Below are 27,511 nucleotides of genomic sequence, written 5' to 3'. Positions count from 1 at the left end.
CATGGAGTATGAAGGGACATATGCGTGTTGAACACGTCAGTGAAGAATGTCTGTGTTTTTCACTGAGGGGCATACACGTTACTAAGGGGTATACACATTACTGGGGGAAATAAACTTTACTGTGGGGCATACAAATTACTGGTAGCATAGATATTACTAAGGGGCATATAGCTCTGGTGTTGGGGCTTATACAGCTCTGGGGGCACATACAGCTCCGATGGGGGGCCTGGGGGCATACAGATCTGGTGGGAGGGGCTGGGGGCATACAGATCTGGTGGGAGGGGCTGGGGGCATACAGATCTAGTGAGGGGGGGCATACAGATCTGGTGAGGGGGGGTGGCTGGAGGCATATAGCTCTGGTGTGGTGAAGAGAGGGCTGGGGCATACAGATCTGGTAAGGGGGGCAGGGGGATACAGATCTGTTGGGAGGGGGCTGGAGGCATACAGATCTGGTGAGGGGGCTGGGGGGCATAAAGATCTGAGGGGGCTGGGGGGCATACAAATCTGGTGTGGGGGCTGGGGGGCATACAGATCTGGTGAGGGGGGTGGCTGGAGGCATATAGCTCTGGTGAGGAGAGGGCTGGGGCATACAGATCTGGGGAGGGTGGGCTGGGGGATACAGATCTGGTGGGAGGGGGCTGAAGACATACAGAGCTGGGGGCTGCTGGGGGGTATATAGATCTGTTGGGGGGGCTGGGGGGCATACAAATCTGGTGTGGGGGCTGGGGGGCATACAAATCTGGTTAGGGCCATATAGATCTGGTGAGGGGGGTGACTGGAGGCATATAGCTCTGGTGAGGAGGGGGCTGGGGCATACAGCTCTGGGTAGGTGGGGGTCACATACAGCGTTCCTTGGTGTTACAGCTCCTCTTCCTCCAGTCTCTTCATCTGTGGACAGAGCTCAGCATGTCACGCGGTAGCTCCGCCCACAGATGCACTTCCGTACACAAGCAGCCCAGCAGTGAGCAGTGCACTGGGCTGCAGGTGCCGGGTTTAAAGCGTCGGCAGTCAGGGAAGTGCTGCTGCCGCCGACCCATAACAGCGGCAGCACAGAGAGCCAGAGCAGTGAAGTAGCGCTCGGCTCTGCTCATGTGGATAGGAGGGGGAGAAAGTCAGACGGGGAGAGAGCGGGTGGGTGGAGCTACGGGACACATGTCTCACGATCGTGACACCCGCTCAAATCCGGTACAGTCCCGCTGTATCCGGGACGGTTGGGAGGTATGATAATGCCCTGATGGCGGCCCTGTGGGTATGTCCTGGCCGTCAGTGCCTTAAAGGGGTTCTCCTAGGAATAATGTTCATTTTAAAGTTGATTTTAATCGATAGACCTTAGAATAATAATAATTAATTTATACAACTGGATGTATTTAAAAAAATGTTCCTGAGCTGAGATATTCTTATATATGGGTCCCTGCTATGTACTGTCTAATGGCTGTTTCTCACCGTGCACAGAATTGCAACATTTTCGCTAAATTTCCATTTGGGTAAATTAGAGGCCTTCCTTTTTGCGCTTCAGTGTATGGGTCTCTGTGGCTTGAAGCCCTACAGCAACCCTCTTCCTACGTGTTGTCTGTCCTTCCTTATGGTGGGCAGCCTGAACCTGTGATGTGCACTGACTGTTTAGCTACGGTCCCAGGCTCTATTGTGCTGCTGCACCTTCAGGCTTTCTTTGGGCCAGGGGACTTGAAATCGCCTGCTCTCTGGGCTTCACTGGTGGGGCGTAAGCTTCCAACCAGTCTAGGTCCCCGGAGCCCTGCCTCTGCGCTACGCCCTCAGAGTGCTCAATCACAAAGCTCTCATCAGCAGCCATGTGCACGGCTCTCCTGTACTGTTCTGTTAGTTTCACTTTCAGTGTGTGCTGAGGTGTCTGTGCTAGCTCCTCCCCAGACCAGAATGCATCAGGGGAGCTCTCTTTAAACCAGGTCTTGAACTCCCTCTTCTGGCTGGAGCTAGGAAGTGTTGCGTGCAGACCCAACCAACATGAAGTTCTCCCCACTGCTTCCAGGCATAGCATTGCTCCCGGTGAAGAGAGCAATTCCACTGTGGCTCCCATGACCACTGGGGTGCCACAGTTACATAAGAGAGATGAACAAATTCATTTGCAAAACTCGGGTCCTTCAGTCATGTCAGAAGACTGTGGCTGCTGGACGAGAACCATTCAATCCACCATCTACTTGCCGGCATTTGTAGTTACTCTTTTGATTTGTTTCCCTGGCATGAAATAATGTTTCAGACTTCAGTGACGATATCATGCCAGGACTACAAATCAAAAGGGGATCCAGGGATTCAGCAGGTAGAAGAGTGTTTGCAAAACTGTCTGGTGTCCACAGACTAATGATGTGTCCGCAGGACCAGGGTCCTGTGATTTGACAACACAACCATCTCCCAAGAATAGGTGTACAATGCACCCTGGCGTTAAAAACAATTTTCTAACCTATAGATGTTCAGGGTCTGCGTTCCCAATAACACTCCGCTGTGTTTTGGGCCGCTCTGCCCTTGCACTTCTGATGGTGACATGTGTATATTGTGCATCCAGTGTCTCATCTGTGCAGACCATAGTTTAATCAGCATGAATATGATGGTATGTTCCCTTTAATAATAATTTGCTACATATCTTGCAATTTGTATGGAATTCCTTAAATATTTTTTATATATAAATACATAGAATTTTTAAAATTAAATTTATTCAGAAAAAATATCACCTTAATTCTTGACAGATGACTGTACCATGACCTCTGAAGGACATTTGATATCTTCATATTTTCATGCTGATGATCGTAGTAACCTACAAGATAGATATGAAGAGTATATTAGCATCGCTGCCATACCCTCAGCACCTCAAAGCAAAGATCTTTCATCTGATTCCTGTAATGAAGCATTAGCTCCAAATTCATCACAGACTATTAAGAAAAATAAAAATCACAGAAGAAATGTGGAAGATCAGAGAGCGCCTACCATGAAGAAGCCATATTTATGTTCAGAATGTGGGAAATGTTTTACTTTTAAATCAAGTGTTGTTAAACATCAGAGAATTCACACAGGGGAGAAGCCATATTCATGTTCAGACTGTGGGAAATGTTTTGCTCAGAAATCAAATCTTGTTACACATGAGAAAATTCACATAGGGGAGAAGCCATATTCATGTTCAGAATGTGGGAAATGTTTTACTCAGAAACAAAATCTTGCTAAACATGAGAGAATTCACACAGGAGAGAAGCCATATTCATGTAAAGAATGTAAAAAATGTTTTACTAATAAATCCCAGCTTGTTTTGCATGAGAAAAGTCACACAGGAGAGAAGCCATATTCATGTTCAGAATGTGGGAAATGTTTTGCTCAGAAATCAAATCTTGTTACACATGAGAAAATTCACACAGGAAAGAAGCCATATTCATGTTCAGAATGTGGGAAATGTTTTACTCAAAAATCAAATCTTGTTACACATGAGAAAATTCACACAGGAGACACGCCATATCTATGTTCAGAATGTGGGAAATGTTTATCTTGTAAATCACGTCTTGTTGAACATCAGAGAATTCACACAGGGGAGAAGCCATATTCATGTTCAGAATGTGGGACATGTTTTACTTTTAAATCAAGTCTTGTTGAACATCAGAGAATTCACACAGGAGAGAAGCTATATTCATGTTCAGAATGTGGGAAATGTTTTACTTATAAATCACGCCTTGTTACACATCAGAAAATTCACACAGGAGAGAAGCCATATTCATGTTCAGAATGTGGGAAATGCTTTACTAAGAAATCAGCTCTTGTTACACATGAGAGAATTCACACAGGAGAGAAGCCATTTTCGTGTTCAGAATGTGGGAAATGTTTTAAACAGAAATCAGCTCTTGTTACACATCAGAAAATTCACACAGGAGAGAATCCATTCTTCTGTTCAGAATGTGAAACATGTTTTACTTGTAAATCACATCTTGTTAGACATCAGAGAATTCACACAGGAGACAAGCCATATTCATGTTCAGAATGTGGGAAATGTTTTACTTGTAAATCAAGGCTTGTTGAACATCAGAGAATTCACACAGGAGAGAAGCCATATTCATGTTTAGAATGTGGGAAATGTTTTACTTGTAAATCAAGTCTTGTTGAACATCAGAAAATTCACACTGGAGAGAAGCCATATTCATGTTCAGAATGTGGGAAATGTTTTTTTAAGAAATCAGTTCTTGTTAAACATGAACAAATTCACACAGGAGAGAAGCCATTTTCATGTGCAGAATGTGGGAAATGTTTTAATCGTAAATTAAGTCTTGTTACACATCAGAGAATTCACACAAGAGATAAGCCATTTTCATGTGCAGAATGTGGGAAATGTTTTAATTCGAAATTCAGACTTTTTCGGCATTATAGAATTCACAAAAGGGAGAAGACATTTTCATAATCTGTACGTGTGGCACACCATTGTGACGCCTGCTGAGTAGAGATGAGTGAACCTTAGGATCGGGCTCAGAAAATAATGTGAAAATCTCTGTGGTGAGTATTGTGCTGTGCTCGAGTGTGAGTGTTAACCTGCTTTGTCCGTGCTGCTGGAAGGTTTTGTTCATCTCAAATTAGGCTTTCATTCAGCGTACAGAGATGTTTTGTTCAGGGAGAACTTACCATATTTTTAAGATTATAAGATGCACTTTTCCTCTCAAAAATTTGGGAGGAAAATGAGGGGTGCATCTTTAAATCTGAATATAGCTTACCACGGGGCTGTCTGTGCGGCTCTGTGTGTGAGCGGCCCGGTGCGTGAGAGCAGCCAGATGCCTGTGGCTGCGTGCATGTGGCCAGGTGCCTGTCGGTGTCGGCTGCCTCTCTGTCCTGGCGGCCGGCTGCCTCTCTGTGCGGGTGGGCTGGCGGCTGAGTGGCCTGCTGGCTGCCACTCTGTGCGTGCAGGCAGGTGGCTGTGCGGACTGCGGTGGCTGTGCGGCGGTTGTCCCAGTGTATCTGGGTATCCCAGTGTGTTTGCCCTCCTGGTTTCAAATGATGGCGTCAGGAGTCAGCGCGTGTGCAAATGGAGCTCTTGGATGAGAGCTCTATCTGTGCATGTGCCGCTCCGGGCGCCATCATTTGAACCGGGACCGCGGACAGACTGGTACACTCACCGCACAGGCCTGCTCCACCACTGACCCGCCTCCGCTGCCACCACTGACCCGCCTCTGCTGCCACCACTGACCTGCCGCTGCTGATACCACTAGTTATCCGCTGCCGCCACTGACCTTCCGCTGCCACCACTGACCGCCGCTGCCAGCACAACCTTTACCTCCTGTGACCCTGCTTAACCACCACTGCTGCCCCCCTCCGGTAAAACAATACTGGAGTATAAGACGGACCCCATTTTTATTTTTTTTTACCTTTTTTTTATCTCTAAATTTGGGATGCGTCTTATAATCCAGTGCGTCTTATAAAACGAAAAATACAGTAAATTAAAAAAAAATACTGCCCACTTTCCTCCGTAAGTATTTTGCTATGGGCCTAAAGCAAAACATTTCTGGAGGTGGGCGGTGTTATTTTCTCCATTTTATTTAATTTTCCCTGAATTAACACCAGGTAAATAAACACAGTGACTGCTGATTAATTGAATTTAATATCAATGTGGATGCATATAGTAGTAAATAAAAATTACTTCTGGTAAATCAAAAAAAGGAAGCACACGGAATTGATAATAAAAATGTGCACAATAGATTAAGCTGCAAAAGTGGACAACCATAAACCATCCATAAACCATGCAAGAAATGTAATATGGGCAGCTGCACAAATATAGAATATTGTAACGTATACAGGAGGGCAGGGTCAGGACAAAAGAGAATAGAAATCTAATAAATAATGTCTATGTAGATTTATGCAGGCTTTACATGTTACGATCTATCGTGCGATTCCACGAGCGATCGTAACCGCCCATGTCGTTTGTGCGTCACAGGCAATTGATTGCCCGTGGCGCACAAAGTTGTAAACCCCCCGTCACACGTACTTACCTCCCGTGCGACGTCGCTGAGGGCGGCGAATATCCACTTCCTGAAGTGGGAGGGATGTTCGGCGTCACAGCGACGTCACACGGCGGCCGGCCAATAGAGGCGGAGGGGCGGAGATGAGCGGGATGTGAACATCCCGCCCACCTCCTTCCTTCCGCATTGCCGGCGGTTGCCGCGGGACGCAGGTAAGCGATGTTCATCGTTCCCGTGGTGTCACACGGAGCGACGTATGCTGCCCCGGGTATGATGAAGAACCAGCGCCATGTTTCATAAACAATTTTATGAAACCTACCGACGAGTACACGACTCACGATTTGTGAGCAATACTGCTTCGCTAGGAGGTGTCACACAGCCGATGTCGCAAGTGATGCCGGATGTGCGTCACAAAAAACGTGACCCCGTCGATCTATCGCACAATTGATCGTCTCGTGTAAAGCAGGCATTAAAGGTGACCGATGCTTTGAGAACTGCAATGAAGTGACTAATATAGAGCAGGAGCAGGCTGTAGATATATATCAGCAGGATAGTGAGTCTCCAATAAAGGTCACAAATGTATAGCAGCAATAGCATTAATAATCCCAATGCTGTAGTGTGCATATGGGCACACAAAGCACTAATATAGTAAGTGTCTTGTGCAGTGAATGAGTTATTGGTCTATTTCTATTAAGCATTCTCCACACGCCCGTGCTAAACACTAATGTTTTACATGGTCCGTAGTGAAGGTACGTATGTGTGTCCGTGTGTGTGTTTTGGGTGTGCTGTCCCTGTGCTCCCGTGGACATCCGGATAGCACACGGACAGCATGAGCTGTATACTTACCTATTTCCAGCGCTGCTGTTACTTCCGGGTCCGCGCTGAGTGCAGTGAATATTCAATGAGCATAATGAGTGAGCCCAGAAGTAACAGCAGCGCTGGAGATAGGTAAGCATACAAATTCTTTATTTTTATGTCACCTGTGTTTTCTCCGGCATGTGTCACTCAGATCACATCAGTGTGCAGTCCTTGTGACATCCGTGCTGCCGGCAGAAAATGGACGTGTGTGCAGACCCATTGATTTTAATGGGTTTACATGTGTCTGTGTCTCCAGTAAGCGTGAAAACGGACGTCACACGTACCGGAGACACGGATATGTGAAGGAGGCCTTAAGCTGCCTGATTTTGCACACTATATTGTATGCACTTTGTCACCTTTGTGGCATTATAAATTATCTATTCCTTCTGCACAATACACTTCCTATATTAGTGCTGCTTATACCATGGTTGCAGACTATTAGGGCTCCCCTTGTGGTCAGAAGTCCTTAGTTTGCATCCTGTCTCCATTCATTATCACTTGTGTATGACTCACACCAGTGCAGTGAGAAAATCTCGCATTGCACTCGGCCCCATGTAAGACAATCCTGCAGCTCACATCTGCGAGTTTATCCTCAGCCCCAATAGAACTGAGGAAAAAAATCACAGCATGCTACGATCACTCACACTCATACAAGTCTATGGGTGTGATCGAAACATCGGACTGCACTCGGATGACATCCAAGTGCAGTGCGATATACACACAGACTGACAATGGAGGAGATAGGGGGTTTAATCCCTCCCTCGCCTCCGCAGCTGTGATCCGATCACAAGATCACAGTATAATGACCCTCGGCTTCCGCTCGCAGCAGATCCTGAGCCGAGGGTCATTAACATACCACATCCGATGCTCTCGCATTGATGCCATACACTAGTGTGACTCTGGCCTTAGAATGATACTGGCAGTTAACCCTTTTTGGCTTTGCCGCTGATATTCCCTTTTGCACAAGACACATTGATTATACTTAATCTCCGGATATATTGTTTACTGGTTCCTAGTTCTCTCCATCATGTGTCGCTTATCACTTGACACTAATGTTACTTATTGAATCCTCAGTGTAGCATAACATGTCTCTGGCATGTGACATACTGTATATAGATATGACTTTTTTGTGATGTTTTTTTCACCAGACCTTTGGCCATATGTATGTATACTGTCTCTGTAAGGGATCAGAGTTCTCCATATACTTACCCTGTTACAGTGATGATATTTTCATTTTTGTCACCGAAGACAATATATATAAGTGATATAATATTCTTTACTGTCACCCAATTGTACTGTAATATGTAATATATACCCGCAGTTATGTATTTCCTATAGATCCATCCTGAATGTTGCATCCTGTGTTATTTTTATTAATTTTTATCGATTCATAATAAAGAGATTGTGTTATGCAAATAAGTTGTATTTATATGTGGGAGGTTTTTTTGAATCCCCTTGGGGATCATATTAGGTTTGCAGAATTGACCCCATACCTATCTTGGCCAAATTTTATTCGGTGCTGTATCATCTCTGATTGGTTGGAATCACACACACTTTCTCCATCCCTATAGTGGTGTAAAAATATATTTAAAAAATATGGCATAGAGTCCCTCATATTGTGATACCAGCGCAGATAAAGCAGACAGCTACAGGCTGCAGCCTCCAGCCGTGCGCTTATCTTGGCTGTGTATGATAATAAAAAGGTCCCTATGTGGATTTTTTTTTTTTTTAATAATTATTTCAATAAATAATTTGAAACACTGTGTTCGCTCCCTCCCAACTTTGATACCCAGCCATAATAAAGCTGGGTGCTGGTATTCTCAGGCTGGGGAGGCCCATAGTTATTGCCCCCCCAGCCTAAAAATAGCAGCCTGCAGCCGCCCAGATTTGTTGCATCCATTAGATGTGACAATCACAGCACTTTACCTGGCTTCTCCCGATTTCCCTGGTGTAGTGGTAATTGAGGTAATTTAACCCCTTTACGATCAAGGATGTAACTGTACTTCCTTGCTCGCCTCCTTCCGGTTACTGCAGGCTGGGAGATCAAACACCACCTGTTAACCCCGTAGATCATGCTGTCAAATACTGACAGTGCGATTTAAATGGCCATGGCTGGGATCGCGCCATTCCCCACCGCCATCGGCGAGTCCGTGACGCCAGCTCAAGACTCAAAAATAAGCAGTTACTGAGCCACAGATCCCGAAAAACAAGAACACTATGGGTCTCGGAAAAAATCTTTTTTTTGGACAAACTTTTGAATTGTTTTTCACCCCTTAGATAAAAGTAAAAGTATACATGTTTTGTATCTACGAACTCGCACCGACGTGCGGCTTCATACTGACACATCAGTTTTACCAAAAATTGAAAAGGGTGAATAAAAGACTCCAAAAAATATTGTGTAATTGCACTTTTTTTTGCAATTTCACCACTCTTGGAATTTTTTTTATGTTCCAGTACACTATATGGTAAAACTAATGATTTCATTCAAAACTGCAACTTGTCCTGCAAAATATAAGCTCTTATATGGCTATATGGATGGAAAAATAAAAAAGTTACAGTTCTCGGAAGAAGAGAAGGAAAAAACGACAATGAAAAACGGAAAATTGCCTGGTGGTGAAGGGGTTAATGAAAGCTCACAGCTGCCACTAAATCTTGGATTAGTGATGGGTAGGGTCTATCAGACACTCCATTACTAATCCTGTAAGTGAAAAGAAATAAACACAAACACAGAGAAAACCACCCTCTTTCTCCGATTTATTAACCGACCAAACCCTCAGATCCTGTGAGGTCCACGATGATCCCGGCTCTGCTACATACTGAAGACAATACTAAACACCAGAAAACTGATTTCCAAACGAGTAAAAGAGCTCAAATATTTATTCATTAGACTAAAATATCACACAACAAAATAATACATCATTATTATATCCTATTTTATCAGCACCAATTGCTAGTCCAAAATGATCCTAAGCACAATATACCCAAATGCTATGTAAACACTGAACCATACATTCAATGTTCACTATCAGGCCACACACAACAGCACAGTGTATAAGTGGAGCTTTTCCTATCTAAATATGATATAATAAGCAATGATTGCCACCCAGTGGTGAAAAGTTGTATTACTATATCACAATGTGATATGGCAAGAATATAACAGAAAAATGTTCCACATAATAAAAAGATAAAACTTACATGTGTGTTTTCGTATCTGCCAGACCACGCCGCCCCAACGTGTGTTTTGTACTCCCTTCATCAGGAGACACGCGTTGGGGAGGAAGGCGCGGCATTTACACACAGAAAAGCCAGTCAGCGGTGGTATTTAGTGATTGCGTATGTAGTATGTCCGAGCGTACACAGCGTCTGTGCGGCATTCAAGCCTCCTGTCCTGTTGGAATTGATCTTCAGTTCACGCCCGGAATGCAAACGGCAAACGTCTCGCCACTGCTATGCAACGGCGCAGGTGCAATGCATTCTGACATGTCGCTTGCCGAAGATTGAGGGCCTGGATATCGGGCATGTGCACTACTCGGGAGAAAGGAAATAGATGGAAAAGAATGGACCTAAGTAGTGATGGGCGATGCTCTCGATGGTCGGGATCGGGGAGCCTCGCTTAATCATTTTGTAAAGTTCGAGATTGGGATCGAGATAACACGATCTTGCGTCTGATCACCGATCTCGGACTTTACAGTTATGGGATAGGGCTGGGGCGGGGTTGGGAGGGGGGAAGCTGTAAAATAAAGAATATAGTTAATAATAAACATTGTCATTACACTTACAGATCCCGCGATGCGTCCTGCAGACTCTGTCTCCCGCCGCTTCTGCTTCCGAGTCGATGATCGCTGTGCCCTCCCGGTAATCAGAATGACTCAAGGACCTTCCGTGATGTCATAACCATGTGACCAGTCACGTGTGAATGTTGTATTATCTCAGTGGCTACAGACTGGCCACATGGCTATGACGTCATGCAAGGTCCTGTAGTGGCAGTGGATAGGGATAGGCGCGCATGCTCGCCGGTACTCGGTGCTCACCCAAGCATCTCAGTACTCAGTATACTCGGCGAGCGCCGACTACCGTCAAGATGCTCGAGCACACGCTCAGCTCCTTCTCCCTGCATGTCGGCGCTCTTTACAGAGTCAGACCACATGCAGGGATTGGCTGCCACACACTGTAATGCCACAGCCGGTGAATAGCGGCAACGGGAATCAGGTGAAATGTAAAATGTAAATTGTTCTTTTATTCCATAAACTACTGACGTCTCCGAATTTCCAAGCAATACATTTTGTATTTTTCTTCTGAAAATACTGGTTTATAGAATAAAAGAGCAATTAACATTTCACTCAAAAATACACTGTGTGCAGAATTATTAGGCAAATGAGTATTGTGATCACATGATACTTTTTATACGTCGTCCTACTCCAAGCTGTATAGGCTGAGAGCCAACTACCAATTAAGTAAATCAGGTGATGTGCATCTCTGTAATGAGGAGGGGTGCGGTGTAATGACACAACACCCTATATAAGGGGGGCTTCATTATTAGGCAACTTCCTTTCCTTTGGCAAAATGGGTCAGAAGAGAGATGTGACGGGCTCTGAAAAGTCCATATTGTGCGATTTCTTGCAGAGGGATGCAGCAGTCTTGAAATTGTCAAACTTTTGAATCATGATCACCGAACAATCAAGCGTTTCATGGCAAATAGCCAACAGGGTCGCAAGAAGCGTGCTGGGCAAAAACGGCGCAAAATAACTGCCCATGAATTGCGGAAAATCAAGCGTGAAGCTGCCAAGATGCCATTTGCCACCAGTTTGGCCATATTTTAGAGCTGCTACGTTACTGGAGTATCAAAAAGCACAAGGTGCGCCATACTCAGGGACAGGCCAAGGTAAGGAAGGCTGAAAACCACCACCTCTGACCAAGAAACAGAAGATAAAACCTCAAGACTGGGCCAAGAAATGTCTGAAGACTGATTTTTCACAGGTTTTATGGATGATGAAATGAGAGTGACTCTTGATGGGCAGATGGATGGGCCAGAGGCTGGATCAGTAAAGGGCAGAGCGCTCCACTCCGACTCAGACGCCAGCAAGGTGGAGGTGGGCACTGGTATGGGCTGGGATCATCAAAGATCAACTTGTGGGACCTTTTCGGGTTGAGGATGGAGGGAAGCTCAACTCCCAGACCTACTGCCAGTTTCTGGAAGACAACTTCTTCAAGCAGTGGTAAAGGAAGAAGTCAGTATCATTCAAGAAAAACATGATTTTCATGCAGGACAATGCTCCATCACATGCATCCAACTACTCCACAGCGTGGCTGGCCAGTAAAGGTCTAAAAGATGAAAAAATAATGACATGGCCCCCTTGTTCACCTGATCTGAACCCCATAGAGAACCTGTGGTCCCTCATAAAATGTAAGATCTACACGGAGGGAAAACAGTCCACCTCTGGGAGCAGTGTCTGGAGGCTGTGGTGGCTGCTGCACGCAATGTGGATCATAAACAGATCAAGCAATGACAGAATCTATGGATGGTCGGCTGCTGAGCGTCATCAGAAAGAAAGGGGGCGATATTGGGCACTCATTTTTTGGGTTTTGTTTTTGCATGTCAGAAATGTTTATTTCTAAATGTTGTGCAGTTATATTGGTTTACCTGGTGAAAATAAACAAGTGAGATGGAATATATTTGGTTTTTATTAAGTTGCCTAATAATTCTGCACAGTATTAGTCACCTGCACAATCAGATCCTCCTAAGAAGCCAAATCTAAAAACGCCCACTCCAACTGCCAAAAATATTAAGCTTTGATATTTAGGAGTCTTTTGGGCTGATTGAGAACATAGTTGTTGATCAATAATAAAAAAAATCCTCTAAAATACAACTTGCCTAATAATTCTGCACACGGTGTAGAAAAAGAAAAATCAGACAAACTGAAAATTTTGCAGTGGTCTCTTAATTTTGTCCAGAGCTGTATATATTTATATATATACATATATATACAGTATATATATATAGTACAGACCAAAAGATTGGACAAACCTTCTCATTCAAAGAGTTTTCTTTATTTTCATGACTCTGAAAATTGTAGATTCACATTGAAGGCATATAAACTATGAATGAACACATGTGGAATGAAATACTTAAAGTGTGAAACAACTGAAAATATGTCTTATGTGGCGCCCTGGACAAGCCAGGGGCCACAGAGAACAACACCCACACACCCCACACTCCCGGCAGCAACACCAAAGTCAGACACAAAACCCTTGTTGCCTTCCTCCAGGGGCTGATGTCCACACCAGGGGGTGGGCCAGGCGGTTGGCCCCGCCCACCGAGGAGTTCACAGTCCTGGAGGCGGGAAAAGTGGAGAGATCAGCTAGGGAAGTGAAAGTGGAAGGAAGGAAAGTGGTAGTGGAGCAGACTAAAGTTGGTCCGGGTGTGTGGCCCGGACGGAACAGCAAGGTTGGCAGACAGTGGTGACCGTCTGCAGGAGTGGCCTATTGGAGTCTACCGTAAGGACCGTGGACGGGCGGTGGCCCGGCGGTACTGGACCGGTACGCAAGGAGAAGCCAGCACCATCTGGCAGGGGCTTACGGACCCCGGCAAGGCTAGGAGTCGCCGTGAATTTGCCGAATTCGTTAGCGAAGGGAACCTCCTGGGTTTCCCAGCAGCCAAGTCCCGACAGAAGGCAACAGTCCAACCAAGAGAGGGAGACACCGCCACCGCCAAGGCTAAAGTTCCCAGTGCCAGAGCCTGCGGGCAAAAGGGGCTCCTCCAGCCCATATCCAAGCTGGGGAGCGGGTTACCGGTGGGAACCCATTGGAACCATCTCCCGTACACAGGTGCAGGGAAAGGCAGTCACCATCAACCTGCCGGGAGAAACAACACCGCAGCCGTCTGTGGGACCCGTCCATCCAGCCGTGTGTTTTACCGAGAACTGTGTCCTCATCATTGGCTGAGTGAGTACCACCGTGCCGTGCGGCACAGCGCTGCCCCCGTGACCCTGCACCTCACCAGGCCCTGTAACCCGCCTGTCATCCATCCCTACCCCCATCACCGGGCCCCGGGACAACCAACCCCCTACCCACGGAGGGGATAATTAACATCCAGGCTGCTCCCTGTCACCGCTCCCGGGATCCCCGTCTAGAGCAGCGGTGGTGTCACCAATATCACCACAACCGTGGGTGGCGTCACGGACAATAATCAAATCCCCACAATCAAAATCCCCCTTTTCACACACGGGCGAGGAGCGCCGCTCGAGTCCCCGGGATCCGGCCCACCGCTCGAGCCACCACCGAGCAGCGCCAGCCGCAGCAGCAGCAGTGGCCGGACCCGAGCAGTGGGAGAGCGCAGCGTCCCCTCCTCCGCCCGCGACAACTTGGCGTCACGAACAGGATCCTACCGTTCTACCAACTGGTGGAAGTGCGCCTTGTGTGACCGCCGGAGGTGTCCGGCCGAAAAATTTGTGAAGCCGCCATCTTGGGCGCGAAGAATTCCCGCTCGAGCGTCTCCTCGAGTAGGGGAGGCGCGAAGACCAGAACCCCGCCCCAGTAGAGGAGGAGCCGGAAAGAGACTAAGGGGGACTGATGGCGTCTGGCCGCATGTAGCGTGCGGCTATAAAAGCAGGGACGCCAGGACCCTGCGGCCATCTTGTTCCTGGGAGAGGCCGCCAGCAAGATGTACATGCCGTCCCGTAGCACCGTGGCCCCCGTGCCTGGAACCGCGGCGTGGGTGGAGATCCGGACCGCGCAGCTCCAACAACGGCTGCAGGTCAAGATGCAGCTCCTCTTGGAGGAGTGGGAGGCCAACATGGCGGAGGTTATAGCGACCGTACGGAGACGTGAAGAGGAGGGAGCTTCGGAAGGGAGGGTGAGTGACCCACGCCCCGGTACCCCTAGTGGGTCGGTCATCGTGGCTGCGGGACCCGGTCTGAACCCGCTCGCCCTGCTACCTCCCTCATTACCCATATCGGCTGCCGTGACCCCGCCACTAGGCCTGCTACCCCCGCAACCGGTAGCGGTACCCTGCATGTCCGCCCAGGCGGATCGACCTGTAGCCGGAGCCCGTGACCAACCGGAAGTGCTGCCCTGGAAAGTACAAAAGCCCGAGCCGGAGGCATTTACAGAGACTCCCCCCGAGCCGGAGCTGACAGGCCGCTCTGTGCAGAAGGCTCAGCGGAGGAAAGCCCCTGTGCCCATCCTCCACACCTCGGCTGAGGTTGCGCCGGGTTGCCGCTGCAAAGCAGTACCCCAGGCCAAGTCACCGCGGGACCTTCCACCCAGATTGCCAGTGGTGGGCAGTGTCCAGAAGGTCTCGCGGGGCCCGACCCGTACGCCGGAGCTCGCAGCAGCCCCGTATTGGGACAGGGAGCCGACACCGCTGGGCCCGGAGATCGCGGAAAGGGAAAAGAAGGCAGAGATGGTGGCCCGTACAATCCGGGAGAAGGAGAGCCTGAGGCAAGCGACCTTCCGCGTCTGGGGCCCCACCTGGCAGGTGAGGTGGTTTGATGTCCGCCGGGGCTATGGCTTCATATATGAGCCGGGCCTGGAGGCCGAGGTCTTCATAGCCCGGCGGGACATTAACGCCCACCTGCCAGAAGAGCACCCAGGCCGCAACTTGATGCCAGGGGACCTGGTACAATATACCCGGCACTGCGGGGAGAGGGGGTGGTTTGCACTGGATGCGAAGTTGAGGGGCAGCCAGGAGGCCCGTGTGTGCACCGCGCTCCCTCCCCCAAGTGATACCGAGGACTCAGAGTGATGGCAGCGGAATACCGTTGTCGTTGTCCCCGTTGGGACCACCAGTGTGTTTAAAGTTAAAAAGAATGATAAGTAAATGATACCGTGAAAGTTACCAGATTTGCTGCTGATATGCACCGGTCGTTGCCGGCAACTGGTCCCCGTTGGGACCCCCTTTACAATTATGTATAAGGAACTCCTTATGGACAAGCCTGAGAACTTGCAAGGCAACGACAAACTTGTGGCATGTAAATAATGTTGTTGTGGCTTTCACCGTTACCGCCTCCAGAGAGGCAGATTGGAGGAAGGGCCCGCAGTGGAGCAGACTGGGGCCCAGCCACCACCGGAACCGGTGGCGATCCTCTGGGGGTTTCAGGGGTTCCCCATGGACGTGGGTCCCCTGAAAAGGACAGAACCCGCTCGGGCAATTTGTGCAGGACTGGGGTCAAGCGGTGCTGCCTATTTGCTTAGGGGCAGCATCAGGGCCAGGTTGCTTGGGTGGGAGAGAGCGGAAGCCGTAACCGTTACGCAACGTTTAAGTAAGAGTACCTCCTGATGTGGGAAGATATTATTATAATTGTAATATGTTACCGTTTTTCTATTTTTCAGTTTGTGAAAATAAAACCGGTGATGGACGGGCAGACCGCGGACGGTCTGCATTTAACTAAGGGGGAATGTGGCACCCTGGACAAGCCAGGGGCCACAGAGAACAACACCCACACACCCCACACTCCCGGTCAGGCACACCGAAGTCAGACACAAAACCCTTGTTGCCTTCCTCCAGGGGCTGATGTCCACACCAGGGGGTGGGCCAGGCGGTTGGCCCCACCCACCGAGGAGTTCACAGTCCTGGAGGCGGGAAAAGTGGAGAGATCAGCTAGGGAAGTGAAAGTGGAAGGAAGGAAAGTGGCAGCTGAGCAGACTAACGTTGGTCCGGGTGTGTAGCCCGGACGGAACAGCAAGTGTCGCGGGCGGAGGAGGGGACGCCGCTCTCTCCCACTGCTCGGGTCCGGCTGCCGCTGCGGCTGCTGCGGCCTGCTGCTGCTGCTCGGTGGCTCGAGCGATGGGCCGGATCCCGGGGACTCGAGCGGCGCTCCTCGCCCGTGAGTGAAAGGGGATTGGGTTTTGGGATAGTTTATTGTCCGTGACGCCACCCACGGTTGTGGTGATTTGTTAACACCACCGCTGCTCTGTATGGGGAGCCCGGGAGTGATGGTATGAAGCAGCCAGTTTTTGATGTGCCCCTCCGTGGGTAGGGGTTGTGGTGCTCCCGGGGCCCAGTGATGGGATTGGAATGGCGGACAGGCGGGTATGGGGCCTGTGGAGGTGCAGGGGCGCAGGGGCAGCGCTGTGCCGCACGGCTCGGAGGTACTCACTCAGCCAGTAAACATGACACAGTTCTCGGTAAACAAACGGCTGGTTGGACGGGTCCCTCGGACGGTTACAGTGCTGCGGTTCCCTGCAGTTAGTGGTGACGGTCTCTCCCCTGCACCTATGTAAAGTCTCTTTGGTAGCGATGGGTCCCCACCGGTTACCCACTCCTCGGCTTCAATCTGGGCCGAAGGAGCCCTACTTTGCCATCAGGCGCTGGCCCTGGGAAACTGGTGCCCTGGCGGTGGCGGTGTCTCCCTTTCACGGTCGGACTGTTGCCTTCAATCGGGACTTGGTTGTTAGGAGACAGAGGTCCCCTTCACTGACGGATTTGGCAAATTATGGCGACTCCTAGCCTTGCCGGGATCCGAAAGGCCCCTGCCCTGGTGCTGACTGTTCTTCGTATACTGCTCCGGTACCGCCGGGTCACTACCCGTCCGCGGTCCTTCCAGCAACCTCCGAGCAGTCCCCCTGCAGACTATCACCGCCGTCTGCTGACCTTGCTGTCACAGTCCGGGGCACACACCCGGACCAACTTCAGGCTTTCTTAACTGTCTCTTTTCACTTTACTTCAGCTTCTCTCCTCAGCTCCTCTACCACTTCACCTCCTTCTACTTTCACTTCCTAAACTCGACTGTTTACTCCTTCACTTCCCTTGCTTATCTGCCTGATTCTTCCCGCCTCCAGGGCTGTGAACTCCTCGGTGGGCAGAGCAAACCGCCTGGCCCACCCCCTGGTGTGGACATCAGCCCCTGGAGGAAGGCAACAAGGATTTTGGGTTAGCCTTGGTGTTCCTGCAGGGAATGTGGGGTGCATGTGGTGTTGTGACCTGTGACCCCTGGCTTGCCCAGGGCGTCACACAAGGTTGGCAGACAGTGGTGACCGTCTGCAGGAGTGGCCTATCGGAGTCTACCGTAAGGACCGTGGACGGCGGTGGCCCGGCGATACCGGACCGGTACTCAAGGAGAAGCCAGCACCATCTGGCAGGGGCTTACGGACCCCGGCAAGGCTAGGAGTCGCCGTGAATTTGCCGAATTCGTTAGCGAAGGGAACCTCCTGGGTTTCCCAGCAGCCAAGTCCCGACAGAAGGCAACAGTCCAACCAAGAGAGGGAGACACCGCCACCGCCAAGGCAACCGTTTCCCAGGGCCAGAGCCTGCGGGCAAAAGGGGCTCCTCCAGCCCATATCCAAGCTGGGGAGTGGGTTACCGGTGGGAACTCATTGGAACCATCTCCCGTACATAGGTGCAGGGAAAGGCAGTCACCATCAACTTGCCGGGAGAAACAACACCGCAGCCGTTTGTGGGACCCGTCCATCCAGCCGTGTGTTTTACCGAGAACTGTGTCCTCATCATTGGCTGAGTGAGTACCACCGTGCCGTGCGGCACAGCGCTGCCCCCGCTACCCTGCACCTCACCAGGCCCTGTAACCCGCCTGTCATCCATCCCTACCCCCATCACCGGGCCCCGGGACAACCAACCCCCTACCCACAGAGGGGAGAATTAACATCCAGGCTGCTCCCTGTCACCGCTCCCGGGATCCCCATCTACAGCAGCGGTGGTGTCACCAATATCACTGCAACCGTGGGTGGCGTCACGGACAATAATCAAATCCCCACAATCAAAATCCCCCTTTTCACTCACAGGCGAGGAGCGCCGCTCGAGGCCCCGGGATACGGCCCACCGCTCGAGCCACCACCGAGCAGCGGCAGCCGCAGCAGCAGCAGCTGCCGGACCCGAGCAGTGGGAGAGCGCAGCGTCCCCTCCTCCGCCCGCGACATCTTATATTCTAGGTTCTTCAAAGTAGCCACCTTTTGCTTTGATTACTGCTTTGCACACTCTTGGCTCGCTGGGTAATAAAGGGGTTAATACTAGCTTTGTATTCTCAGATGGGACTAAAGGCCGCTTTACATCATTTATCGTGACCAATAACGCTAGTGTGAGTACCCGCCCCCATCGGTTGTGCGACATGGGAAAATCGCTGCCAGTGGCGCACAACATCGCTTACACCCGTCACACTACTTACCTGCCCTGCGACGTCGCTGTGACCGGCGAACCGCCTCCTTTCTAAGGGGGCGGTTCGTTCAGCGTCACAGGGACGTCACAGCAGCGTCACTGAACCGCCGCCCAATAGAAGCGGAGGTGTGGAGATGAGCGGGACGAACATCCCGCCCACCTCCTTCCTTCCGCATTGTGGCTGGGAGGCAGGTAGGAGAGCTTCCTCATTCCTGCGGTGTCACACGGAGCGATGTGTGCTGCCGCAGGAACGAGGAACAACTTCATTACTGCTGCAGTAACGATATTTGAGAATGGACCCCCATGTCACCGATGAGCGATTTTGCACGTTTTTGCGACGATTCAAAATCACTCATAGGTGTCACACGCAACGGCATCGCTAAAGCGACCGGATGTGCGTCACAAATTCCGTGACCCCAACGATATCGCTTGAGCGATGTCGCAGCAAGTAAAGCCCGCTTAAGCCCGAAATTCATGGTTTTACGCCAAAATAGACATGGCCACCATGAATTTCTAGGAAACAGTAAGAAACAAAAACACACAGAGAATTTTTTTTTTATTAGAAATAAAACAAAAAAAAACATTTAGAGACTCCATCTTTATTATAAAAAAATCCTTAGTCCTACGTAATCCACAAGAGCAGCAATGTCAACCCTGCTTCATCACTGTGCACAGACAGTCTATACATAGTGAGAAGCAGAGAGCAAAGTCAGCTCTGCTACATCGCTTTGTACAGAGTGAGATGCAGCCTGACAGGGCATGATTGCACTTACGTGTCGCATTGCATCACCCCGCACCTGACACTCTCCTGACAGGAGCGCTTCAGCTGCATGGAAATAGACGCAGCTGACCCACTCCTGTGGGGAGATTGCGCGCCGTGATGCGACGCGACACTCGCACAGTGGCTCACATGGTTACCATCCAGGACCTTTGATGATGTCATAGTCATGTGACTAGTCTGTAGCCAATGAGGTAATCCAACATTCACACGTGACTGGTCACATGGGTATGACGTCACGGAAGGTCATTTTGGTTACCGGGAGGGCACAGCGATGATCAATTCGGAAGCAGCGGCGGGAGGTAGAGTCTGCAGGACACATCGTGGGACCTGTAAGTATGATCATAATGTTTTTTAATAATGTGCTTTTTTTTAGAGCCCCTGGACCCGATCTGTACCTGATCTGTAATACGAACTTCCCAGGAAAGCTCGTGATCGGGCTCGTGTACACGATCACTATGCGATCGGTAGGATCCCCGATCGTAGTTTGGGATCGCCCATCCCTAGACCTGAGGTCTACATGTAAAAGAATGCAGCTACTTTTGAGAAGATCAGAAGATTTCAGTTATAACATTAGTGAAAAACGTGACATAGTGCTAAGTGAATGTGTTTAACACAAGTCCCCCCAAATAATATTAAAATTATAAATAATGTGTAAGCTTGAAAACACAAGCCCAAAGTGATTACAGCACCATGACGTATCTAAAAGGGATAATTGGGTCTCCAATGTACAACACACCTCTTAACCACTCTACTTGAAATAAAGACATAACAACTGTTATGGGCGAATGGCCACAGCTTTTATTTAAACAGTATACATGTATCAAAACTTGTGGCTCAACATGCCACCCTCTTTTAACATAACCGATACATGTATACCCTCCCAACCGACAAACAACCGATAGGTCTGTCCAAGAAGCCAACAATCATCCTTATCCCCCGGCCGTAACATACAACCGGCCCAGAGGACCACCTCGGCCGTGACCAACCGACCCAAGGTGTGGGGTAATAACGTTCCATCGTTAAAATACCCCTCCCCAGAACCTGCAGGACCTACGCCCACAAGTTCCCAATCCTGTCTGAAGCCACTACCCCTGAGTGACTTCATACTCCCAACCGACTATCGGTACTCCCGGCCTCTAGGAACGGACCTATCCCCCCACCACAGACCGGCCACGTGACCCCTTACGTGGCTCGGGCCCTCCACACCCCCATGGCTTGCTCCAGACCATCCCGCAAACCAAGCATCCACAAGTTCAAGCCGATATCTGTGAGATGCACCCCATCTCTCCGCAAATATTGACCTGCCGACTCCTCCAATTCCCTATGTCGCACCACCAAGCCCCCATTCCGCGCCACAAACCGGCCAATCGCCCTATTCAATTTAATCCGTGACCTGTTAATACGGTCGACCGACCTCCCAAAACGCCAGTTCTGCCTAGCCACAATATCCGACCATACTATGATAATACCTGGGAATGCTCTCCACAGGTGAAGAAGATCCAGCTTAATATCCCTTTTCAATTCTCTCGCTGCTCTCACCCCTAAATCATTTCCACCCACATGCAAAATGAGAACATTGGGATCCTGGTCGATCCTGCTATAATAAGCCACCTCTGGCCGATCTCTCCCCCAGGTCATGCCCCGAATCCCGATCCATTTGACCCGCGCATCCGTTCTCGCCACTCCAAGTTGCCGACCGTCGGGACGCACATCCGCCCGCAACGCTCCCCAGTGAACAAAGGAATGCCCGAGAATCCACACCAGGCACACACCTAAAAAATAGAAAACCAAGAATAAACAACAACTGAACGAGGAAACCAGGTCTCAAAGTAAACACATATTAACCCCCGTACTTCCAAACCAGCCGAATCACTCCCCGTCACCCCTCAACAGGTGCGGCCTTATGTACAAACGGAACCTGGACGACTCCCATCTCCCAATGCGCTGGATACAATCATCGCTCAAACCCCACCTAGCCGCCTCTGTTGCTGCCCCAATCCGAAAGGAGTGTGACCCATAGTCACCTGGCACCTCCCCCACTCATGCCAACACAGTTTTTAAAACCGCAATAAACTGGAATCTGGACAGTGCAGATCCATCCACGTGCCTCAAGAAAACCCCAGGATAACCTCCCCTTATCTTCAAAAACTCTGTCACCTGCACAACCGGGCACAATTGGTGGCCAGGTATCCCATACAAAACCACCAGGCGCCCGCGTCCCACCTGATCCGTTTTGGAAAAACGTAATCGACATTCCACTCAATCTACTCCAAGCGTTACGTCTCCCAATAACAGCCCTCCTACTACCTGCTTCGACGGACTAACCAACTCACCAATCCGAAAGGCCCCGAAAAAGGCCAATACAAATGCCACTGCAAACAACCTCTGTTCGTAAGGGGACGCACACACTTCCCCCAAGCACCCCACTAAACACACTAACAATGGAAGCGATATAGGCCGCCTAGTGTCCCGCGACCGCACCCCTCTTCTAAAACCCCTCATGGCCTGCCGCACCAGAAAATCCTTCGTGGCATCCCGTACCCCTTGCAGCTTGAATAAAAAGGCCAAGGCTGACAACCGGTAACTCATTACCGATACGGACCGTCCCACTGAAAAATCGCCACTAATCACCGCCAAAACCCCCATCACTCGGCCATTATAACCCGGCTCCATGAAATCTGACTTGCCTAACTCTTCCCACTCGTTCCACACTGCCTGGTATCGGCACCAATTAGCCTCAGACACCGATCTCCTAATGCCCTCCAAAGCTACACCAATGCTAGATCCCATAACCATCCCGGACATTGTGCTCCGTCGTCGTCTGCTCCCGGCACCAGCCTTCTAAACCTGCGAAACTGAAACCGAGACAGCGCATCAGCCACCTCATTTTGAACCCCCGGCACATGCCTCACCACAACACAAATGTTCAGTGCCAAGCAACGGAGCACCAGATGCCTCAGATACCCCACCACCGGGGGAGATTTTGCTGACAACGAATCGATAGAATGAACCACCGCCATATTATCACAATGCATGCAAACCTTTTTTCCCGAAAATTCAGAGCCCCACAGCTCGAGCGCCACTATGATCGGGAACAATTCGAGTAACGCCAAATTCTTTACCAGCCCCTTCTCCTTCCATGTTTGTGGCCACTGTTCCACACACCAATGGGTCTGGAAAATCGCTCCAAAACCCGTCGCCCCTGCCGCATCCGTAAACAGCTCAATCTGACTATTGGACATTGCCTTGCTCATCCACAGTGTCCTACCATTATACCTGTCTAAAAAGGAATCCCAAACCAGCAAATCCCCTTTCATCACCCTCGTCACTCTGACAAAATGATTCGGCGCTGTCACCCCAGCAGTCGCACTCGCCAATCTCCCATTAAATATTCGCCCCATCGGCATGATGCGACAGGCGAAATTCAATTTACCCAAAACTGACTGCAACTCTCTCAGCCTCACCTTTTTAGCCTGGTATAATGAATGCACTGACGCTTTTAAATCCACCAACTTCCCTTCTGGCAAACGGCATTCCATTGCCATCGTGTCAATTTCTATGCCTAAAAAGCATAAGGCCGTCACTGGCCCTTCCGTTTTTTCTTTTGCCAAAGGAATACCCAAACTCTGCGCTATCCGCTGTAACGTAAACAACAACAACGAACAAACCGAAGACCTTGCCGGCCCAACACATAGGAAATCGTCCAAGTAATGGATCACGGAGTGAACCCCCGCCATGTCCCGGACTACCCATTCCACAAAAGAACTAAATGCCTCGAAATAAGCACAAGAAATAGAACATCCCATGGGCAGGCAACGATCCACATAATACTCTCCCTCCCACATACATCCCAACAGATGCAGACTGTCTGGATGCACTGGGAGCAAGCGAAAAGCTGCTTCCACATCCGCTTTTGCCATCAGGGCCCCACGCCCGGCCGCCCGCACCAAATCCAAAGCTCTGTCAAAAGAAACATAACAAACCGCTGACAGCTCAGGTGATATCCCATCGTTCACCGACAACCCGGCCGGGTAAGATAAATGATGTATGAGCCGAAATTTCTTCGGCTCTTTTTTGGGAACCACCCCCAATGGCGAAATCTGAAGATTGGAAAACGGTGGGTCCCGAAACGGGCCCGCCACACTCCCTAATTCAACCTCCTTGTCAAGCTTCTCTTTCACCACCTCTGGGTTTTCCCTTGCGGACCTCAAGTTACCCGGGCGAAACACTGGGGCCCCAGATTCAAACGGAATCTGAAAACCCTCAGTAAAACCCTTCCTCAATAACTCGGCTGCCCGAACATCCGGATACCTACTTAAATAGGGAAGCATCGCCTCTACCTTCACCGGCGTCCTCCCTTTTTCCAGCCCCCTCCCCGGGCTTACCCTTTCCTTTCTTAAAGCACCGGGACAAAGGATGGGAACCTCCACATCCGGAACACTCGTGCTTAAAACGGCATGAGGCCCCGAATTTACACTGTCCCTCATTGAATTGCCAGCAGGCTCCTTTTCTCTGACCCGCTGGGGACCCATTGCTTGTACCCGAACCCCCGGCAGCCCCCCGAAAGGGCTGGGCCGGGGCTGTCATTAACCTCATCCACAAGGAGATGTCCTTGTGGTCCCATCTAATTCCGGCCCGCAGAGCCTTGCGCTGCCGAAACTGTTCATCGTACCTCAACCACCCTAAACCCCCGTACACTCTATACGCCTCCCCAATCGAATCCATGTACCCGAAAAGTGCGGAACAATGTTCCGGCTCCTTTTCCCCAATGACACTGGCTAGGATCGCAAAGGCCTGCAACCAGTTGGTAAATGTCCTGGGAATAAGCCTATACCTCCTCTTTTCCTCATCCTCCTTCTCCTTTTTTGAATCGCTTGGCTTCACCTTGTCCAAGTTAAACTTCTCAAGGGGAAGCAGGGAAAAAATTTCCACACATTCCCCTTTCCATATCTTCTCCCTCACCTCCTTTTTTAAATGTACCCCCAACGGACTCTCGAAGCAAACGTATACCTCGCTCCGCGCCCTATCATCTAGCCGCACCACCTCATCCTCTTTCTCCAGCACGATCCACGCTGGGGGGGACCGTCACCACTGAACGCCCGCTGTGGCCCTGCCGGTTGCTGGACCCATCCTCCGCAGCCCTCTGGCTGGTGATCTGCAGCTCCTGTGCTGCACTATCTGCGCGCCTCCCCTGCCGTCTGCAGGGAGTCTCCACCGCCACATTATCCTGCAGAGCTCTGCCCCCGGCTGGCACATCACCGGGGGCTGCTGTTAATGTGGTCCGGGGCCTTGCCGGCCGCGGACCGGAAGTAGGCCGCACACAAGCTCCGCCCACCTCCGACCCGCGGGATCTCCGATGAGGATTCCTCCCGGAGGCCGGTGAAGCTCCTGCAGGCTGGTGAAGGCTCCCCTGCCCCGGAGGGTCCCCTAAGGGGCTCCTGGATCTCGCTCCCCTCCCCCCGCTGGGGGAGTAACGCTCCGGCGGCCGCCAAGCGCGCAGCACAGGTCCAGGTGCTGCAGCAGCAGCCACAGCAGAAGGCACTATCGCTCTGTCCCCACAGGCCGCACGCAGCTGCTCCCGCACCACATCCACTCCCAGGACTTCAGAGGCTCCACGGACCCACTCCAGCAGCGCCGCTAGGTCAGCCATTCTGGAACCGGCGATGCTGACCACACTAGAATGGCACCAACGGCAAAGAGGAGGTACTGTACCTAACTGCCCCTTATAAACCGCCCCTTCTCCCCACCCCTTATGACCCCTGGCCCAATCCTCGTCGCTCACAAAACCACCAATCCCCTAATCCCTTCCACAGCCCTATTACCCACCAAGGTTAACCCCTTCCTACCCTATACCCTCCCGATAGTCATGGGGCTCATTCACCCCTATGGGGCTCATTGCCCATCTCACCGGTGTGGGAAGAACCCAAAACCAGTATATGAAGAACCCAAATCCAGTATATGAAGAACCCAAAACCAGTATATGAAGTACCCAAAACCAGTATATGAAGAACCCAAAACCAGTATATGAAGAACCCAAAACCAGTATATGAAGAACCCAAAACCAGTATATGAAGAACCCAAATCCAGTATATGAAGAACCCAAAACCAGTATGTATACAGATAAGAAAGTGATGTTTAAATAGTGACAAATGTAAAAAAAATTTGTGAAATATGAAAAGTGCTGTGAGTAAACATTTATTACATATACATTACACACACACACACACACGTGTGTGTGTGTATATATATTATATACAGTATATATGTATATACACATATATATTTATATATATATATATATATATATATATACTGTATATATTAGCTGTTGCACCTTGCATTGCGCGGGATTGTAACTGTCTCTCTGTTTCTCTCTAAGTCCCTGTCTGTCTCTTTGTCTGTGTTTGTCTGTATGTCTGTCTCTCTATCTCCTTGTCTGTCTGCCTCTTTTCTTGTCTGTCTGTCTCTTTCCTTGTGTCTGTCTGTCTCTTTCCCTGTCTGTCTGTCCTGTCTGTCTCTCTATCTCTTTCCCTGTCTCTCTCTCTCTCTTTCCCTGCTCTCTCTGTCTCCTTCCCTGTCAGTCGCTTTTTCTGTGTCTGTCTCTTTCCCTGTCTGTCTCTTTCCCTGTCTGTCTGTCTCTTTTATTATTTGACTATTTCCCTGTCTCTTCCCTGTTTCTATCTCTTTCCCTGACTGTCTTTCGGTCTCTTTCCCTTTTTTTGTCTCTTTCCCTGCCTGTGTCTGTCTTTCTGTCTGTCTCTTTCCCTGTTTGTATGTCTCTTTCCCTGTCTCTTTGTCTGTCTCTTTCCCTGCCAACATTGTGACATGCCAACATTCCATTTATGGGCGTGGCTGCGCATTCTTCTGAAGTTCTGGTTGCATTGTGGCTCCCACCTTCATTGACTTTAATGGAGGCAGGTTTTCCCCTCAAAACATAGTCTATGACGTTCCCTGAGTCACATGGGATGACTGTGCAAAATTTCGTGATTGTACATGCGACGGTGCAAATTCTTTTAGCGGACATGCACACACCTACATACTGTACATACAGTACATACATACATACACTCAGCTTTAAATATTAGATAAAATTCTAAAAACTGTGAAACTATTGCATGTCATAAAAATATATATTAAAAAATGTATATACAAAATATATATATTTCTTTAATTTATAATAATATAGTATAGTACAATATAGACCCCACCAAAAGAAAATTGACCATAGAAAGAGATTTGTTGTTTTTGTTGTTATACAAAAATAATAATAATACAAAAAAAATCATATTTTTACATACTTATACACATAAAGTGTATATGGGACACTCACATATACATATTGATAACGTGAGTCCATATCAATCCGCTAACATAAGTGGACGTAAAACAAATACAGACATACATGACTATGCATCATTCGATAATGTGTAACCCGCATATAATAATTATCCACAACCTCCCACTAAAACGAAAAACTAAAGAACAATATATATATATAATCAAACGCTCTACTATAAGATAACAACAAGTTTAAAAAGGACATCATACAATAAATACAGTGTATGAAAAAGAGCCAAAAAAGAATTGGATTTATAATCTGTTCGTTCTTCAATTTTTTATCTTTTATTAGAAACCTCCAAACTCATCACTGAGAGGATCTCCTGCTCAATCCAAGGGTAAGTCATGAAAATTTTATGATATAATTCTAAAAAGAGAAATATACACAATAAGTATAAAATAAAACACAATAAAAAAAACCCGCAAAGAAAACCCACCCCTCTAACCTCCCCATAAAAATGCTCACTCATCACAAAA

General features: G+C 49.2%; 2 protein-coding genes across 2 annotated transcripts in view; both read left to right on the top strand.

The window, feature by feature from the left end:
• LOC142243709 (uncharacterized) overlaps positions 1-8,205 on the top strand; it is a 329,550-nt gene extending 321,345 nt beyond the window's left edge. Inside the window, exon 6 of the mRNA XM_075315886.1 lies at positions 2,966-8,205. Coding sequence (XP_075172001.1) covers positions 2,966-4,405 — 1,440 coding nt within the window. The 3' untranslated portion in view covers positions 4,406-8,205. The remainder of the gene's footprint in view (positions 1-2,965) is intronic.
• LOC142243765 (uncharacterized) overlaps positions 1-27,511 on the top strand; it is a 102,799-nt gene that overhangs the window by 62,395 nt on the left and 12,893 nt on the right. Inside the window, exon 4 of the mRNA XM_075315964.1 lies at positions 27,327-27,372. The gene's annotated coding sequence lies outside the window, so the exon portion shown is untranslated. The remainder of the gene's footprint in view (positions 1-27,326; positions 27,373-27,511) is intronic.

The sequence above is a fragment of the Anomaloglossus baeobatrachus genome, chromosome 6 (assembly GCF_048569485.1).
Source record: "Anomaloglossus baeobatrachus isolate aAnoBae1 chromosome 6, aAnoBae1.hap1, whole genome shotgun sequence".
Taxonomy (NCBI): Eukaryota; Metazoa; Chordata; class Amphibia; order Anura; family Aromobatidae; genus Anomaloglossus; species Anomaloglossus baeobatrachus.
Note: the sequence above shows the minus strand (reverse complement) of the source record. Positions and strands in the feature narration are given on the sequence as shown.